The sequence below is a fragment of the Larimichthys crocea genome, chromosome III, assembly GCF_000972845.2.
Source record: "Larimichthys crocea isolate SSNF chromosome III, L_crocea_2.0, whole genome shotgun sequence".
NCBI classification, from domain to species: domain Eukaryota; kingdom Metazoa; phylum Chordata; class Actinopteri; family Sciaenidae; genus Larimichthys; species Larimichthys crocea.
The window spans coordinates 48441762-48457745 of record NC_040013.1 but is presented as its reverse complement, the minus strand read 5'-3'; the positions used below and the strand labels follow the sequence as shown (position 1 = coordinate 48457745).

General features: G+C 43.9%; 1 protein-coding gene across 10 annotated transcripts in view; it reads right to left on the bottom strand.

The window, feature by feature from the left end:
* The window catches only part of arvcfb (ARVCF delta catenin family member b), a 191075-nt gene that overhangs the window by 88305 nt on the left and 86786 nt on the right, over window positions 1–15984 (bottom strand). The window contains exon 1 of one of the 10 annotated variants that reach the window (XM_027275657.1): window positions 12682–12938. The exons of the other annotated variants lie outside the window; for them this stretch is intronic. Within the exon in view, the coding sequence (XP_027131458.1) occupies window positions 12682–12702 (21 nt within the window). The 5' untranslated portion in view covers window positions 12703–12938. Of the gene's footprint in view, window positions 1–12681; window positions 12939–15984 lie in introns of those variants that run through there. 10 annotated transcript variants of the gene reach the window in all.

The following is a 15984-nucleotide window of genomic DNA, read 5'->3' as shown; positions in this document are numbered from 1 at the left end:
CACTGCATGCCAAAAGAGAAGCCACGTGGTAAACGGACTGCTATTTTCTCCTGAAAAACAAGGGCTTGAAATTCCTAACATGTTGTGGAGATTAGAAAGCAATTCTTTGGAATTCCAAGCCCCATATGGTGACAAGGTGCTCGCATCTCCCCTGTTGTTAGAGATCTGTTTTCTTTGCCAGGAGTTCCAGCACTTGTTCTATGGCCAAAATAAAGATTGAGCAACAGAGTGGAGCAAAGAGAAGGCCAACAGTGTGTTGTGAAATAATGTAATGTTGGTCTGAATGGATAAACCTCCTCTCATCGGCTGCTCCGAGAGTAAGCTCTGGACTGTAAAGTAGTAGAAGGATGGAGAAGGGCAGGGGGAGAGGTCTGTCACATGGCTCATGACTCATTTGAGGTATTAGACTACTGTTGTTCCAGTTTCCCAAATCACTTCAATAGCCTTGTCGGAAAACGCGCAATGAGTCAGCCCTTGGACACTTTCAATGAAAAGATGGTGGCATTCCCAGTTCAATCCTTAATGAATCCACGAAATGACCACTAAGCTCCTATTGTGCAAATCTCTGGAGTTTTACGGGAAAAGCCACCCACCCCGACTGCACTCCACAGAGGGCCTCTTACCTGTGAAAGGCTCAGCGATGTCAATGATGGGATGTTTACTGAGCTACCTTACGAGAGCAGCACAACAGCTTCTGTTATGCATCAACAAAACAAGCACTCCTGCAGAGTAAAGCTTTTTCTGAAGTAACATCAGAACAGATTCTCTGCACACTACGCTTGAATTAGGTTGTTTCAGTGTGAGAAATTAGTCTCTAATGTCTGAGAGCATGGCTGTCATATTTCATCACATGCGTTGTTTCACTAGACCAGCCAGGCGATAAACACAAAAATAGACCCAGCAGACATCAACACAAGACACCATCACTGCTGGATCCCAGTTTGACATCAGACGGCCTGAAACAAGCATAAAAAGAGATATCATTCCCTCAGGCCACAGCCTTCTGAGTGGCGTCACCAAACCAAAGCAGTTTGTTGCATCATCAAGGCTGCCCTGCATGTTCGAGTCGGGATATTAAAGAGAGAAAACACAGCGCTGACTGATTGGGATTCCAACAGCCCCCATTAGCGAGGCACATTCCAGAGGCATGCAACAATTAAAGCAGCTCTGCCTGCCAGGGAGGACTGAAAGATCCATGAGCAGCCAAATGCTCATCATTCAATCCAGCCAAGCTGAAACCCCGAGCCAAAGAATGTAACTTAGAGAGAAAAATATCCATATAAACAAAAAATCACATTACAATTGCTTCATTATGAGACATGCTCATAGGCAAACGAAAAACAATGTTCACATCCCAATGAAAAGAAGCTGCACTTGAAAAAATTATGCCTACTGTGACAGTAGTGAGAAGTAGTGAAATATTAATATACGCATATCCAACTTAAAATATGCAAAGAGAGATGGATAACTTCCCGAATTCATCACCGAGGGAGCATTAATCCAGTATGTAGGTACCGTTTTTTAGCTTGTGTCCGTGTCCACTGGGGACAGAAATGTGTCTAGTCACAGCGATGGTAACGACAGAGTTCTCCTGGCAATACAATTTTTTGCACTTGTTCCTCTGAGAGCAAAGAGGAGCTTCAGCATTACAGAGAGGCTGACCCACTTCAGAAGCACACTGCACAACACTGCAATGCTGCCACTAGCAAAGTTCACAAACAAAATATACACAGTACACAGGAAATCATACATAAAAGCATCCGTAACATTCACTCAGCATCCAAGTTGCAGATAATTACAGGAACATGCAGCTTTTTGATAGTAAACATACCAAAGAAACCTAGAAACTTCATCTTGCAGCCTTCAACTCTTCCCTGGAGAGGTTATCTGCAGTGAAAAGGCAGAGAAAGTCTTCCTCTGCAGCACCTGCTCTAGACACTGCACAACTCTGCACCCCTGAAACCCCAAAACAGGGCAAGCTGAACATAATTTACCTGAGCCTGACTTTGAAACCAACCTCTGAGAGAACAGGTCCCACCAAAGGGCACCGTATATAGCAATGGATCGGGTATCTAAACACTGAGGAAGAAAGAGTATTCAAAATGGTGAGAACTTCTCAAAGTGCACAGCTGTGGTAAAAGAGAGGCAGCAGCATTCAGCCGAGAGGGAAAGTTAATTAGGTTTGTTGGTGTATGTTGGATAGAGAAAACAGGAGGCTTGTTTGCCACAGAGACTGGAGCACAGCACAACAGCAGCAGCTTGTGGCTTCCGGGCTCCGGGGTCGGAGGGCTGGGGACATTATGCCAGTCCTGCTGCCTGCAAGCCTCAGATTGCAAAGCATGGATTGAGGCCTGTAATTTCAGATCGGTCTCTGTGCACGTGCCCGCTGTGATTTCCACGCCACAATATGGCAGGGGACACAATAGCTCTGCCTTTGAAGGCCTTCCCACAGATTTAGTATCCAACTCTCATCCCCTGCTGTGATGACCAGATTTCACTGAGACAGCTTGGAATAATTCTGGACTCTTTGGAGAATGGAGGCAATTTGTCATCGTTAATATAGCAGAAACATGAATATATTTGCATAGTCGTCATTTGTTAAACTGTAGCACTACAAAAAAAAAATACAGCAGTAATAATGTATTGAGGTCTGGAACCCACCGTGTCCTTAAATCAATGTATCAGGTAATAACCATCGATGAAACACTAAAACTGACATATTTTCCATGGCTGGATACGCTACCCATACTTTGGCACTGAGAATGCTAACCCAATTTTTTTTAGGTCACAGCTAGTTGGCTGCCAATGCCAACGCTGTCAGGCTCATCTCTCATGCAGATAATACACAACACTCACAATTATGTTATCCGTTTGGTAGGGTTGGACTATATGTCGATGTACTGTAAGATGATTTTCAGCTGAAGGTATATCGATATCTATGGTTGTGTTAGGCCTTTGAAGGCATTACGGCAATCAATTAATGTGCAGCTCAATTAACAGGATTTGCATCAATGTGATGATGTCTGTTGATTTGTCAGGTATGGACAAGCCAATCATCAAACCTGGGTGAGCAGTAGAAATCAATGCCCATCATTGCTGGGTATACAGGATTTTGTATCAATTTAATACACTGATATGTCAGTTGTTTGATTATTATCATTTTATTCATACTATACATGTCTGTTGAATTGCATACAGCGCCTGGGCATCAGGTGGGGCTTGGTTGGGCTAAGGGCTAAAAGGATAACATAGGCCTGCTGTTGTGTGAAGGTCTCAGGATTGGTGGTGCTGTCAGCTAGCAAAGGCAGGGACCTTTTCTCTGCTGACACCACACTGACAGCGCTTACACACATGTCAGGGTGTGCTACTGTGATACGTGCTAGCATCTGTGTGTCAACATGTTGCAATTTTGTCAGTTGCTCCTCTGATCAGCACATTGTACCAGCTCTTGGCTACTTCGTCTGTCCGTCTGACGTGTCAAATAATGTGATAAAACACTGACAGTGTGCCATCCACTTAGCACCACAGGACTAATGTATTTTTCATTTCCCCCTAAAATTTTCCCTGACTGTAGAAAGTACCATGAGTTCATTTCTGCAGATAATTATATAAGGTAGTAAAGCACTCAGCACACTTTGCTTTCATCACCATTACCAGAACAAGATCATAACAAGACCTTGTTAAAGTCACAACATGAGCGGCGTGAGAACATGAGGGATCAAGGACAAGGGTGCACTCAGTCCGGTCTCCCGTGACTTCACCGTTAAGTGATGCTTGGGCACTGCACAAGGAGGGCATTGATACATGTTATGCTGGCTAGTCACAGACACCAGCAGGCTTAATTAGCACCAGGATTTCAGAGACATTACGCTTCAAGGACTGAGTAAGTGACACAGGGAATACAGTGGAGGTGGATTAGGGCTTAGAGCAGACTGAGGAATGAGTACTCCCATCTGAGCATCCAAGTCTGGAATGTAGCTGCTCCATGACCCCAAAAACACTCCTTGTGTTCCCTTGTGGCCTGAACAACAGAGGTTGCAGCTGGCCACTCCTTCACAGGAACTAACCCGCCCCACACACACACACCCACACATGAACACACTCAGAGCCAGTTTCAAAAGAGACAGTGCACAAAACAGGCGAAGAGTGGGTTTTATTGGATTAAGTCTCTCTTAACTGTGCTAGAATATGATGGAAAGAATTTGGGAACTCAAGGAGGTCTGTGTCAACAGGCCTTGTTTGCTTAACTTTGAGAACGTCGCAGGGTTTAATGCACTCTTTTCCACATGTCCTAAGTCTGCGGAGGTACAAAGGAAAAAAAACATGCCTTAGTACAGCTGCTGACCAACCAACAGGGTATTAAATTGAGACTCTTCCAGGAAAGCAGCTTGGTAACCAACGACAACTTAGAACAGCCATAGGGAAATAAATACCCATGTGAGCTTAATGGCAATGGCAGCTAAAGGTCGAAGAAAATATGGCCTGTGATTCTTCAGCACTGGGTACACTTTAGAAGCAATGTATCAATCAAGCATGATAGCATGATAAGTGCAGAACATGGGACCACTATTGAGAAAACAGATTTATTTCGTTTTTCCTTTTGTGTCCCCAGATATGATTGATATTGAGTCATGCCACTGGTGCTGTCTTTCATGTCTCCTGCAGCTCTACTGGCCTGTGACTGAATCCTGACACAACATTTCCTCTCCAACTTTCAGCTGTCCCCCTCTTCAGGAAAAAGAACACACAGCTACGATGTCCTATTACCAAACTAAAAGCTTGCTTGGCTGAAGCAACAGGATACTGGCAGCTCTAAAAGCCTTCACCACAGGGCCAGGATTGTACACTCTCCAACCCAGCGCAGAGTGTTAAGTACAGCACCTTCCACGGATGGCTGGCACCTGTCCCTCCATATCTGCAGACCTGGTTGGCACAGATCAACACTGCACCACGCTCCACTTCACAGCCTATTACACATTCCAAACAAATTAAATTGTGAGGGTGGTGGTGAGGGTTGTGATGGGGTGAGATGGCATTTTCATGGAGTCCAAGCAGCCAGCACAGGCCACGCATACTGTAGAGGTTCATTAGACAGCTCAATAGAGCCTCGCGGAATGTGCGAGGAGGCGCATCACTCCATTGTTCACCGGTGGCTCCTCCGGGAACACTGAGCACATATCAAGAGAAGATGAGTAACAATGCTGTGCCATCACATGTAATGACATATGACAGCCAGCCCAGTGTCGAGATGCCTCTATTGTGGAAACAACTGAAGTGTACAAACGGTTGTCTGCATAAAGAGACAGCCGCCGCTGAGAATGCCAGGAACTCGTTTATCTTTCCCGTTTTAGGAGGTTTTGTTCTTGGTTTGGCTGAACTCTTGCCACTGGTTAGCATAATGTTTGTGTGCAGGCACCGTTGGGCCGAAGCTGTGGCTGCTAGACCGGAGGATGCGTGGAGCAGGGGCCGATGTGGTCCCGAGGCCAGTCAGCTTATAGTGGTTTGGACTTTCCCTCTCACTCTTTCCTGTATCATTCTCTTTTATTTTTCTCCCTGGACCGAAGCCATGGGCAGTTACAGCCACTATTGTGTGTTGCAAGGTCCAGAGCAGCATTCTAATGATGTGCCGAACCTCATCAGCGCACTTCAACCGCCAGCGGGTCAGTAACAGCCAGCCTTCACTTCAAACTCCCTCAGACCTTGTGACTGAACTCTGTGTAAGCGAAACGTGAAACTACTACAGTTAGATAATGTCTGTTTAGATACAATAGGACCTTTTTCCTAAAACAACCATCACACACGATCCAGTCACGACTGCTTATGTTACCTTTTGTGATCAAAAAACACTAAATGAATTTGGTGAAGTTACATGGACTTTATACCTACAGAGAGAATACATCTCTCCAGGTTTGTGACAGAATTACATAAATATATTTTTGATAAAAAAGTCTAAGGTAGTGAAACATAATATTAACACGATGCATGTGACATTCACAGTTACACATCTGTAACACAGCTGGTCGCAGGGGTATGCCTCATTCAGCCACAGATTTGGCAACATTAAGGCAGGCATGACATGACATATTAGATCAAATGTGGATTTACTGAATTCATTTTTCTCCATTTTGATTTGAACTGTTACTGGTAGCTTCTATCAAAAAACAATCTGTTGTGGCTTCAATAGATTGTGAAGAGCCCTTGCAACAGCTCGACTAAATAAATCAGTGATGCCTCATACAAGCTTCTCGCTCTGCCACATGTCAGTATAATCTGAATGGTCAGCCGACACTGATAGAGCCCTACTAAAGAGATGTCAAATCATTAATCCCAAAAGGCAGCATGAGACAGATGGTATGATGATGGAGGATCGATGCACTCCCCTGAATCCCGACTACTTTCAGCAGCCGGCCCAGAGGCAGGAAGTGGGCTAATCCCTCAAAAGAAAGTTCCAGACTAAACACGCACGACGAGCTTGAGCCTTCTCCCGCTTCCCCAGCCCCTGCGGCTGCACTGCATGTACTGTCTAGTACAATGTGGATGGTACTGAAGGGGGTTAAAAAGAGAAAGGGAGAAGCAGGGAGGCGTTTGTTCCTGCGTTTCTGGTTGAGGGAAGCTTTATGAGGACTTTGACCTTCCCCCCTCAGGGCCCCTCTAAGAGGTCCCCAGCTGCAGGACGGAGGGGGGGTGGAGCCTATATGAACTATACATATCTGTCAAAGAAGCCCCAGTTCTTTTGAAAAGCCCCCAGAGGCAGACCCCTCTCCAATTGAAGGTCTGGGTGGCAGCAATGTTCCCAGCATGGAGACGTGGAGAGAGGGAGGAAGGAATAAGAGTAAATAACTTCTTCTGTATGGACTTTATGGATCTGTATGCTCCATTCAAGATAATCGCACAATAAATCAACTCATCCTACAGGCTTACATCTTGAGTACCTGCAATCCATCTAAAGCACTCCTCTTACACTTTGCTATCAATATTATACTGAGACATTTATAGACCAGTCTGTTTGTCAGTTAGGGTCAAATTCAGCCACGTCACTTCTACACATCAACACTCGCCTTGTTAGCTGTTTTGTTACATCTGTTACATCTGTGACTTTAATCATCATCTCCACAGGAAAGCCAGTTACAGTGGTTTCACATGCAAACTGGCACCAGAAACATACACACAAACAAACGCACCCTCACTCTGCAGGTTACACATCACTAAGAAGAAGAGTCATCTTCATCTTCGGTGACCCTCAATCCACTCAACAGGAGAGTTTATATCTCTTACATTAGAGCATCCAGTTGTGTAAGTGTTGCTATTATGTGATCACACCGCCATTTTAATATGAGATTATTGTCACTACAATAAATACAGCCACAATGTGCCCACGAGCACCAACAACGTTATTTAAAGTGTGATGAGCTCTGCCTTTCTGGTGAACCACTGTGTGACTGAACCTCTTCAGCCTTCTCTGGGGCTTTCTTATCTTCCAAATCGAAAACATGCCTCTTGTTGCTAGCTTCCAGCAGCACAGATAGAAAGGTGTTTATTGGACACAGTCAGGGAGACCATGAATCCCGCTCCCTTATAAACAGGGCTACTCTGTCTGCAGCCTGCAGACAAACACTGAGTAAATAAGCCAGGGATCCAACTGATGTACCTGTGTAGCCTCGAGTGTGTGTGTGTGTGTGTGTGTGTGTGTGTGTGTGTGGTGTGTGTGTGTGGTGTGCATTTGTGTGTTAAAAAGAAAGTGGGCTGGCATCGTGTCTACACCTTCACTCTGGAGGATTTTAACGTATTTTGGCAGCAGGAAAAGCACAAAAAAAACTCTCAATCAGCCAAGAAGTCATTACGGAGTGATTAGCAGTTTATTGTCCAAAATGTAAACCACACAACACAATGGAATGATTTCAAGGGCACGCATGAAATATATGCATACACACAGGATTTTTTACTGTATGTATATTTATAACAGGCACTCTGTAGAGCTGAATAGGTAAAGGGGGGGTACAACAGCTCCAGCTAGATAATAAGCTCCCATCTCATTAATGCAATGCTTCTTTTCCCCAATGCCGTTTCCAAACATAGCAGTATGAAAGCATCCATCTCCAGTATCTCCCGCCCCCCCCACTCTCCTTCAGCCTTTCCAATTTACTGCCACTCACCTTTTTTTAATTCCATCAGTGTGATGATGAAAGCTGAGAGAGCATTATGGTCCTCGCCAGTGGTCAGACAGTGAGTGAGCGAGCGCGGGCCTACATCGGTCACACTGTCAGCCAGCCGAATGGGTTAGGACAGATACAGGGGGAAGCCAAGGCGAGGGGGAGGAGAGGGATCTTTAGCGCCAAGGGTTGAGTGGCATAGACCCCTAATGCTCCACGGAACACAGCCACAAAGTAAACACCGAAAACTCAAGGGTGCGTTCATATGATACAGTGCAGGACCATAACATGCTATGTATAGTAATGTGTAATACTTGCTGGAGTCAGATAGGATTTGAACATATTTCTTAGTGTTTGTTTTAACCGACTTGGTGAACCACATGTCTGCTATAGTGCTGCAAAGTAAACTAAGCTGTCTTCCACTATAGCATAGCATAAGACTATTACAGTATATGATATGGATACAATAATTATTTTCATTATCAATCAGTGAAGTTAAGTTAAATTTTTTGATGAATATTTTTTGTTTATAGCTGAAACGCCAATTATCGACTAGTGTAATAAGAGAAAATACACTGAAACCATTTTTTTATAGTTCAGTAATTGTTTAAGTTATTATTAAAAGCAAACATTTTGAAAATCATAAATATATAGTGATTATTTGTGGGTTTTCTTTATCCTCTACAGTAGGGTTGTAGAATATGACAATATATATATATATCATGTGACAATAGAAAATTGACAATTATTTCACAATCTTTACCACATTTGGACAAGGCTTGGCGTAAGTCATGGCTGCAGACTGCAGGCAGGACATTTACATACACAAACAAACATGGAGGAGAGTTAATGTGACACAGAACAAGGTCATTCTGAACAGAAGATGGACTTCGATGAAGTCTGACATGGATCAGAAAACTGTTTTGCTGTGGACTAGTCCTCACAACAGACTCAAACACCACTAACCTCTTTAACCACTTACTCAAGTATCATGTCAAACTGTACAGAGAGAGTCAGGATGAGAGCAGTCCAGTCCTCAAAACAAATCCCACACTCAGATACTGCAAAAGGCATTGCACCATATGGCAACGAATCAACAGGATGGAAGGAGACAGGGGCTGCTGCTGCAACTTACATCTGCAAATCTGTCGTAGAATGTCATAAGAAATAGGCTTTTTCATGTGGTCAGATTATATAAACTATTTAAGATAAGATAAGATATACTTTACTGTACTGTAGGGGAAATTCAAAATTGGGCAACAGTCCTACACACAGCTGCAATAAACTTGAACACAATACACAGCCGACAGCCAAAACACAATCAAAAAAAATCACATAGAACAAAAAGAAAGATTTGTAATATATTGTGCATGAGCTAAAAGAAATAAACATATAGACATGATAAAACCATATTTATTCAGCTGGCTAATTGCTTAATATGGTAAACTGTTTGTCTGACCGATAGGTGCATTAAGATATTGAGAATGTCAAATTATGCTACCATGCATGTGTAATAAAGCATTTTTTACCATCTGTTTGGTACTTTAGCCATTTTCATTTTAAAATATTTGACAACGCTCTTCTATGCTGGACTGAGCAACATATACATGTAGGGTGCTAAGTGTATCGTGTGGATGGCGGCGGGGTATTATCATGTGGAGGTACATATATGGTCTCAGCTGTTCACATGTAAATTCAGTTCAGGTTACTTCAAACCAAAAACAGGCACCCAGTGAAAGAAGTCGGTGGGTAGGACGGTAGGCAGGTGGCTCTCGGGTAGATGGTGGGCGGGGCAGCAGATACTCTAACATGTCAAGCCATTTTGTGTCATGGGTCATGCGATAAGAGCAGCCCCAGGAATGGAATGGGAAACATGGGGAGTATGGCCAGGTTGTGTGACGGGAAGGCCATCTGGTATGACCAGTCACCAGTCACTTACCACCATATGATCATCAAAACAGAACACCCCCACCTCTCTTGTCTTATCCTGCACCCAACCCCCCCCTAACCCTCGCATTGATGGAGTCTCCACAGCTATTGACCGTTCATATGTTTCCGGTCACTGGCATTATTCTTGTATGACCTCAACTATCCAAGCAACAGCACTCCTCATGCTCTACATGTCTTCAAATATTGATTTGCACACTATCTTCTGCAGTCACAAAAGAGAAGCCTGAGGAGAGGAATGGAAAAGAATACGTGAAGGATGGTTGAGCCGTCATGCACAAACACCCCCAAAGAAAGACGGAGAGAAGTTTGATGGATTTTTAATTTCAGTATGAAATCAAACTGCATCAGAGAGAGGGGAGTGCTCGGTTGAACCCCCCCCCAGCTGTCAGAAATCTGGCAGTAACCTGCAGTCTGAAGACAAGACCTCCTTTAGTCTTCGGCTGAATCACTGATAAATTATTTTGTTATTCAGACAGGTCTTTCTAGCTTGCGGAGGAGAAGTAAAGTCAGGTTTTCATAGACCTTGGCAAGATGATGACTGCTGGATTATTCAGAATGTTTTCCTTTCTCCTTCACGACAAATCTGCTCTTCTATTTTTCATAAGCAAACGATGCTCAGCAACTAAATTCGTAGGACTTGGGCGCTACCCTACTGGTGTAAAGTTCTCAAACAGAGGCTAGTTTATATTTAACTCAGACATGGTCTGGTGGAGGCACCCCCACTAATTGAGGGCTATGCAGTAATCTTCAGTGGGCTAAAACTCATTTACCGTACGCTCTGCTGCAGCATTAAGATGAGGTCAAGGCAGATCAGCATCACTCTCATCTTCCCTTGTTACCTACATTCTTCTCAGTATAAAAACTGATTTTAATCCACTGAATAACTTAAGTAACAGAGAGTACAGTATAGAGCATCATGGCTAAAAGTGGCAGCTAGGAGAGACTGGATTGACAACTCACTCATGTTGACACAGATAACTGAGCAAAAGCAAGAAGAATGTCAACATGGACTCTGAAATCCATCCATTTATGGCCTAGGTGTGACTTGAACACATGTTGGTTACATGTTAGAGTGCAGAGCAGGTGCTTCATAGCTGAGGAATGTCCAGCAGAGTTGAAAAGGTCGTGCCACGTTACCGGCCTGACCTTAAGAATGCCAACTATCTCAGTGTTACGGGGGTCATGGACACATTGGGTGGGGGCAGCACCTCTCCTACCCATTTTGGGAGGTATCTGGAAAGGGCTTCCACTCAGGTTGTTGACAAGCATTTCATCCCATTCACATAATCCAGGCCAGGATTCCAGGCAACTTACGTCCTGCTTTTGATCCACTGGCTCGTGCTTTTAGTACAGCCTTCAAACTTATCAAAATCAAAGGATGGAAAGAACAAAGAGTGTGTGAGGGAGACAAACAGCTTCTCTTTTTGGCGGTCTCTCCTCCAGTTATCTGGTGGCACTCATCCACAGGGGTAACTGTTACCGTATTATTATCAGAGCAACGTGAAGAGCTGACAGAATGTTTTTCTCTGCCAGACAGGGGTTTGGTAACTCCACCCCTCTCAGCCCAGCGGAGGAGAGCACCGTTGATGAGAGGTTGACCTTATTCAATCAGATTTTTTTTTCTCCTCCCCGCTTTCTTTCTTTTTGGATGTCTGTCTGCCTTTATTTGTGCATCTGAGCGCTGCCAAGCTCGGCGGGGAAAAACAGCGATGTGATGGTGTAGGCTGCCTGTGGATGTGCTTCAAACACAGGGAACGCTTCCAATAATGTATGCACATCATGCCCTGGTACGCACACACCCACTCAGACACAGCAACACACTCGCAAGAGCTAACAAAAGCACATTCCTGTGGTATCTGTGCAAGTGAAAGACAAAAGGGTTTAATGCCATGTCTCTCACACAATTGGCACTAGATCCCGTAGGCTATAAATCCTGACCTGGGCTCATTCAGAGCCTAGCAGGCGATGATCGGGGACAAACTTTCAATACTTCAATGCTTGTCCCATGATCACACCAGTCATTCTATAGGTGGCACTGACATGTCTGAGCCCATGAATGTGTCAGGGAACTCATAAGTCACAGCACAGCTTCACTGCAAGGCAACCCTCCGACACACACACACACACACACACACACACACACACACCACTAAACATATCTCATGGTTATGACTATTTGCAACATCAAACAGTCATTAAGTAGTGGAAGTAGATCGTTCTTACTGTATCTGATGTCATGCAGCAGCACACACACATGCTCTCAGACCACACATCCGTACGTGCACCTACATTACACACACACACACACACGCACACACGCACACGCGAGTGCGCGCGCTATCCTCCTGAAGGACAACGATAAATCTGAGACTCTGCTCGCGCGAAGGCGAAAAAAAAAACTACACAAAAGACATAAAGAGTGATGTTCCAGGATTTAAAAAAAAGAAAAAAGATAGGTATGCTACACAATTCAAACAATGAGGAATCAATTAAGAGGAGGAGGAAGACAGGAGGAGTGAAGATACTGTGAGAGGAGACAGACAGAGGGAGAGAGGACACCGGCAGGCACAGCAACACTAACCTGTTTCACTTCAGCAGGCATGGTCCAAAATCCCCCCCTTCGTTTCCCGACAAAAAATTAAAAAAAAAACCTCCCGGGGAAATGTATGACAACTATTTCCTCTTCTCGGAAAAAGTTCTCCTTTCCCTCCTCTCCTCCTCTCGTGTCCTCTCGTTCTCCGGGTCTATTTACGTTGAGTTTTCCCTCTCTGAGCGCAGAGGCAGCAGCTCAGGCGCAGGCAGCCATCCGCTACTCAGCTGTGTCAAACCACACGCAGTGAGACAGAGGCACGCAGGAAGTGGGCTTGTGTTCCTTGCAAAATAAAAGCGCGGCTATGAGACGCGCTATATAAGTGGCACCTTATGGCAACATTTGAAACAACCAGAAAAGGTCTAGCAGCTATGGTTCAAGATGTAGGACAAGACGATTTGACAAGAAAAAAGGGTCTGATAAGATTTTGAGGTCGCGAAGAAAGCATACTAAGCGACTTCTAAAAATATAGTAATTATTGTCATTATATACAACCATACATATTTAAAGGCTTTTTTTTTAGGTTGAAACACAGCTATACAATTAAACATGCCTGTCTGGTAATGGTCAAGTGTTTCTCTTCTTTTCTTTTTTTTCTTTCTTTTTTTTTACAAAACAGTTGGAGCATTTGTCTCTTACGAAATGTGTACAGTGAAAGCTAACTCCTGAATTGAAAATATTAACAAATGGTCTGAGTCATTAACTTTTTCATCAACAGTGCAGGCTTAGCTTTTTCATTACACACTGTTGGTCACATTAGAGGCCTACAGACGCATGCACATACACATTGATAATAAATAAAGTACTATTTTTTTTGTTATTTGTTTGTTTTTTAATCAAATAAAATGAAAGAATGGATCATTTCCAACTGGAAGCTTTGATTACTTTTATTTTTATTTGTTCTTTCAAAAACATTGGAAGAATTGACAACTGTGAGCTGCACCTTTTTTTTTTTGTGGAAATAGTAATGCTTTTATTTTGGAAGTAAAATCACTCTTCATCCAGTGTAATTCTGGCTAATTCTCCCTGGTTTGACACAGCTGAAAAGGGGGACCCTGCTTTCTCCCTTTGCATAGATGTTGTATGTATGTAAGGAATGGAGAGCGATGAGCCCCCTACAGGATCCCCCCCTCTCTCTGACGAAAACAGGAATCCGAGAAAAGGAATGGAGCTGAACCGAAAAAGCACTGTGTGCTTTCACACACACACACACACAAACACACACACACACACACACACACACACACACACACACACACACACAAAAGTTAGACAGGGAGAGAACAAAAACCTCTGAGCTGAGAGAAAGGGGGGAAAAGGGGGTGTGTTAATAGAAAGGAGGGTTCCCAGACAGACAGCAGGAGCAGCAGCTCTCTCTCTCTCTCTCTCTCTCTCTCTCTCTCTCCTCCTCTCTCTCATTGGGTCTATGTCTGGCATCTCTGATGGGGTGGGACCAGCTCCCTCTATGCACTCCAGCTGCGTCTGTCTGTCAACCCGTCGACCCCTCCCCCTTGTTGGCATAGACAGAGAGAGGCGAGGAAAAAGAGGGGGGGGGCCTCACACACCAAACAAAAGTTGTCCCTATTGAGGCGAAGGCACCCAATACTTTGCAAATTTTTACACACTACACACACACACAGGCACACACATCTCCTTTTCTCTACCTCTTTGTCCCGTTCCTCTCACTGCACTTGATATAAGGGAGGGGTGGGACGTACGTGAAAGAATTCACATTGAAATATCTATGACTGTGACCAAGACTGAGAAGGAATGTTAATCTAATAATGTAGATGGAAGCTTAACTAAGGACAACTTTGAGAGACGTCTGGACTTACAGAAGAGGGGAAAAGAATGACTGGACTAAAAAAAGAAAACAGAGAGAAAGGAGAAATCCCAAACGGAGGGGAAATGGCTGAGGTTTTGCATTCCACAAGCCTGATATTTCATCTCCCTGAACGTTACTGCTCCATTTGTTCTTAATGAAAGACCTGGCCCAGCATGCACCATTACATTTAGATCTATTTACTTTCAACAATACCATTACAAATTCAGCCAACCAACATTACCTCCAAAAAAAAAAAAGAAAAAAGTCTTGTAGCTTCAAATGCGGTGCATTTCTTTCTCTTATGTGATTTGCAATATCACATTCCATTTAAGCCATTTAAGCATTGAGTGAGTTTCATAACCCTGTTTAAAAATCCATTAAGTGCTCTGGAATACTCATGGGAGAGGATGAGAGAAGAAGCATCACTCTTTATTTTCTCCATAAATCTCTACATGTGTGTTTTGTCTGTGTCCATTTCAAAGTTTAATGTTTATTGTTTCAAACATTTGCAGAAATTTCCATGTCATTTAGGCTTAAACAAGACTACGTCTAAAGCAACACTATTGGCTTTGTGAGGCTCTATTATGCAAAATGCTACTGCCAGCATCATAACATGCTTGCAATGTTAATACGCTAATGTTTCCCGTGTTCATCTTCTTGATTTGTTAACATTTGCTAATCACCACTAAGCACACAGTGCAGCTGAGGCTGACGTGAATGTCATTAGCTTGTTGGTCAATCAAATTTTGACTTGGTGATGATGCTAAGTGAAAAATGAAAGCATTACTAAAGTCGTCGGGTCCTAGGGACTATGAATGTTTTCATGGCAGTCCATCATCTATGGTTGAGTCAAGGCCATAAAGAGCCGGTGAGCTCAGTAGGTAGGGTGTGCACCCCACGTACGAAGGCTCAGTCCTTGCTGCAGTGGCTCAGAGGTGGAATCCGACCTGCGACCATTCACTGTTTTTCATTTCCCCTCTCTCTCTGTCCACCCTCCTGTCACTAAAACATGAACATCATATCTCTTTCTGAAGAGCTCTTTTGAAGCTCTGTGTGGTGGCTCTGGCTGCCCCCAGCAGTCCATTATTTTATTTTTTTTATTAGCTCGTTCTGTAGCCGACTTCAAGTGGCCGTTCAAGGAACTGCAGTTTTTGGGCACAGAGGTTATGGCTTGGTCTGGACCAAAGATGGGGACCAACCTACTGACTAAAAGACACTAGAAGCATGATGCTAAGATGTAGGGGTGGGCGATATATCGAATATACTCGATATATCGCGGCTTGTTCTCCGTGAGATGTATAAAAATGACTATATCGCGACCATCGAGTACTTCTCACGTAAAAGCCGTCAGCATTTAATTCTCTGGAGTTTTGCCTGTCCCTCACTCCTGGTGCTCCTCACAGCACGCAGCACACCTCCCCACCCACCCAGAAAAATCCCCTGCGCGCATGCATACTTTTTGTATCAAG